We start from the raw sequence: 4,183 nt of genomic DNA on the forward strand, positions 1-4,183 counted from the left end.
TTCAGCAAAGACGTAGCGCTTTCAGCCACATCTCTGTCGACACAGAGACCACAGTGTCTACAGTCCATCACTGTCTCAGTCAGAGCTGCCTCCTTTGGTACAAGATGATCTTTCTGCTCGGTCTGCTTTGCTCCATCTGGGGAGAACCTGCTCAGAGTCTGGAGGAGCACAGAGGTTTCAACTTTACAGAGGATCTCCGTCAGCTCGCTGTGGGTAACAGCTCTGTTTACATCGCTACAGAGGAGAATCTTTACCAGCTGAGCCATGACCTGACTCTGATCTACAGCCTGACCCAGAGAGGGATCTTAAAGAGAGGGGACCAACCGGATAAAGAGGAGTTTTACAGAGACCCCATGAAGAAGGCCTGGAACACAACTTTCAGAGTTAATGTTTTATTACCATTTGTTAAGAATGACACATTGATCAGCTGTGGTGTGACTGGAAACAAACTCTGTGGTTTCTGTGAAGTTCTGGACCTGAAGAACATCAATAAGCTGGTTTACAGTGAACACATCCAGGTGGGACCTCAGAGGAGCAGCAGTGGGTCTGTCAGCTTTCTGGTGGATGTGAAGAAGAATTCAGGTCAGACTGAGACTTACATTCTGACAGCGATAAAGAACCATAGAGACAAGACAGAGGAGGACAGGTGTGGGACTGATTTAAAGACTATCAACCTTCAAAACACCAATCAAAACCAGTCTGGGGAAATATTTTCCTGGTCTGATCAGTCAGGTGATAAACCTGGGATCCAAACTGAAGCTGATGTAGATTTTGTGGACGGATTCCAGATCAACTCAACAGTGTATCTGTTCTCCAACGTGGCATCAGGAGGTGAAACCAACAAAGTCCGTCTCATCTGGCTTCAGGCTGAAACCAGTAAAAGTGACACTCTGAAGTCTCTTCGTGGAGCGACTCTCAGTTCCTCTGGAGGTGAAGGCAGCAGACTGCTGGCCTCCTCGGTCGTCCCAGGTGGTCAGCAGGTCCTGTGGAGTGGAGTGTTCAGTGTGGATAAAGGAGGAGAAAACACTGAGCTGCTGCTGTTTGACATCAGTCCTGATCTCAGCAGGGAGATGAATAAAGATCCAGACTTTTATACATCAGTGAACAAGCCAAACAACCCAGTAAGTCACTGTATTAAACATAACCTTGTAATGTTGCTGTTTTACATGTAAAGTTTCACTGAGTCCTGGATGACTGAGAATCTTCAGTATTTTACATGTCTGAACTGAAACAGACAGAAAATTCAATTATGAATGATTGGGTAATTTATATTTAAAAATATAGAGATTGGTATTCATTTATAGATCAGTCCAGTCCACTTTTTCAATAACTATAATTAAACTGAGTTGTATTTTCTTTCCACAATTGCAACAATTGTGTGAAAAAATTGTGATAAACTTGAATATGTGTATTAATATGGGTATATTAATACATATACATATGTCATATAAACATATGTTTATATGACATATGTAAAAAGACAAAAACACTCAAAAAAAAAATATATATATATATAGGCTATATATATATATTTTTTTTTTGAGTGTTTTTGTCTTTTTACATATGTCATATAAACATTTAAAACTAAGCTGATTTAAAATGGACCCAAACCTTCTGTATTGCAATTTATAAAACTATATAAATTGTATAAATCTTCTCTTAGTTAATAAATTAGAGACAAAATGTTGAAACGATTCTCTCTGTTCCTCAGTCAGTTCGGCTCCTGAAACCAAAGGTTGTGCTTTTGAAGCAGAACTTCATGAGTTCTGTTCTGGCTGTCAGGCTGAACAACTGGATGGTTTTCTTCATTGGAACAGCAGATGGACAGCTCATCAAGGTGGGTGGGAAACTAACAACTGGAGGAAAGAAACAAACTCTGAATTTGTCACAGTAAAGTCTAAAACTGATGAACAATTGTGACTTTAGTTAATAGTACAAGAATGAACGTATAGAGTGTTTTTGACATGTAAATTATGTTTGTAAGTTTTCCGTGTTGCGTAGTTTCATACTGTTAAAGCATAGACATTTAACAGACGTGTTAGGTGTAATGAATGGGATCTATGTAATAGACTTCAATATGTACTGTGTACAGATTAATCTATTATTAAAAAACATTGTAGTCTCCAACAGGTTTTCTTCCAGGAGCGCCCTGTAATGAGATCCATTTATATTCCCATCAACTCACATTATATCATGATGCTGCCACCACTTTGTCTGTCAAGGGAAAGATATGAGATTTCTGTCACACATTTTGTTCAAAGGCCAAAAATGTACATTTGATCTCATATGACCTGAGAGCCTTTTTCTACAGGTTTGCTGTAGTCTCTGAAAATCAAGTTTCAAAAATAGTTTCATCTGGCCACTTTCCTAAAAAGGTCAGATTTGTAGTGGTCATGACAAATGATTGTCCTGCAGCAGATTCTCTCACTTGTTCTGTGAATCTCTGCATGTCAATTTTCATGATATTTCATTCACAATAGGCCATTTATACAAAACTGAGATCAACTGTGAGGAAATCAGTGTTCATGACTGACTCCTAGTTTACCCTGACATCATTGATTCATGTTTTTTATGTCAATGATTAAGTAATTGAGTTATTGGCGTAATGTTTTCATCCATCCATCCGACCCTGTTTCTTTGATACATCTCGTACCTCTAACCTACACTGTTGTTGTTGTCATCAGCTTTCTGTGGACAGGAAGTACCAGCCCTCCTGTCCACAGATCCTCCTCAGAACCAGTGGAGACAACAAAGTGTTTCCAAATCTCCAACTGGATCCAGTGGATCACAAACATCTCTATGTGCCGTTTAAAAACCAGGTAGATTGGAGCTTCTTCATGTGGCGTTCACTTACCCTGCCTGTTGATGTGTTTCTGAAACATGGTGTTCTGCTCCAGGTTCAACGTGTTCCAGTGTCAAACTGCAGAACTTACCAAAATGTGAAGGGTTGTCTTTCTGCCCAGGATCCATTCTGTGTCTGGTGTGTCTCTGAGAAAAGGTCAGAGAAACTTCATCTCAGCTCCATCCTTCATCTCAACTCTATGATGACACATTTACATTTTTCAGCTGCTCATTCAAAGACGACTGCAGAGGTTCAGAGAGGCTGTCCATCCCTGATGAATCCAAGCAGGAAATAGTTTCTCACAGATTTCTGAAGGACTCCACAGGAGAGGTGAGTTATTAATAAATTTATGACTGTTTTCATCTGGAACTATCAGTTATTATCATCTTATTTTTGTTCTTTTCTCAGATGAAAATAATCATCCAATCACACCTGACTATAGAGAAGAAGGTTCAGTCTAACTTCACCTGTGATTTCTCTACAACCTCCACCCAGCTTTGTAAAAAACAAGGACCAAAACCACAGTACCCACAATGCACCTGCATTCTCAATGACCCCTTACCTGCTGATGGTCAGTGATGGTCAGGATGTCTTTAAACATTTTGTTCCAGCTGTTAAAGTTACATACTTTATCTTTGATTTTCAGGTCTTGACGTTACCATGACGATCAGACTTGGAGACACATCTCTGTCAGAAAAAATAAAGATGATCAACTGTTCCAGTATCCAGGGGCAACCAAGTTTTCACCTGTAAGTTCATTTATGTTTTAGAATACAGATTTAATAACAGCTGATATCATCATAAAGTCGAACAGTATAATATAATTTCAGTGTTTTCGTAACAACATGGAGGTCTACTCTGCATTAAATCTGAATAATACACATATTGTTGCTGATATTTAAATCTGACTGATTACATGTTGGTAAAATCATCTGTTTCCTTTTGTAGCTGAAAGGAAAATATTAGTGTTGAATCCTGAGAAGCTTCATTCTGCTCAATGTTTCATTAACATGAATGATGCATTATTAGTGCAGCTTGTTGTTTCTAAATGAATCTGTATCAAGTGTTGTAATGTTTGAGTAAAGCTGAGATCAAACTGGCCTGTTTTCTGTCCAGGTGTCAGCGGTGCATCAGAGCAGGATGTGGATGGAGACAGAACAGCTGCTCCTGGGCCTCTGATGCAGTCAGCAACGTAATCATGAAACATTTCATGATTTCATGAAATTTAGAGAAATTTCTTCTCAGATAGTGCATGATAGACATAATTACATTTCTTAATTACATAATTACATTAACCTCTATTGTATCTTCACTCTAAAAAGAAAAAAGTTGAACCAACTT

The 4,183-nt window shown here is 38.8% G+C and overlaps 1 protein-coding gene across 2 annotated transcripts in view; it reads left to right on the top strand.

Moving 5' to 3' along the window:
• plxnc1 (plexin C1) overlaps window positions 1–4,183 on the top strand; it is a 33,747-nt gene that overhangs the window by 2,889 nt on the left and 26,675 nt on the right. The window contains exons 2-9 of one of the 2 annotated variants that reach the window (XM_015018112.1): window positions 175–1,121; window positions 1,712–1,837; window positions 2,685–2,819; window positions 2,898–2,998; window positions 3,067–3,172; window positions 3,251–3,413; window positions 3,489–3,591; window positions 3,959–4,034. In XM_015018112.1, the coding sequence (XP_014873598.1) occupies window positions 175–1,121; window positions 1,712–1,837; window positions 2,685–2,819; window positions 2,898–2,998; window positions 3,067–3,172; window positions 3,251–3,413; window positions 3,489–3,591; window positions 3,959–4,034 (1,757 nt within the window). Of the gene's footprint in view, window positions 1–9; window positions 1,122–1,711; window positions 1,838–2,684; window positions 2,820–2,897; window positions 2,999–3,066; window positions 3,173–3,250; window positions 3,414–3,488; window positions 3,592–3,958; window positions 4,035–4,183 lie in introns of those variants that run through there. The other variant, XM_015018111.1, reaches the window with a different exon arrangement.

This window comes from Poecilia latipinna, unplaced genomic scaffold, assembly GCF_001443285.1.
Source record: "Poecilia latipinna isolate Pla-1442-1.1 unplaced genomic scaffold, P_latipinna-1.0 Scaffold2233, whole genome shotgun sequence".
NCBI lineage: Eukaryota > Metazoa > Chordata > Actinopteri > Cyprinodontiformes > Poeciliidae > Poecilia > Poecilia latipinna.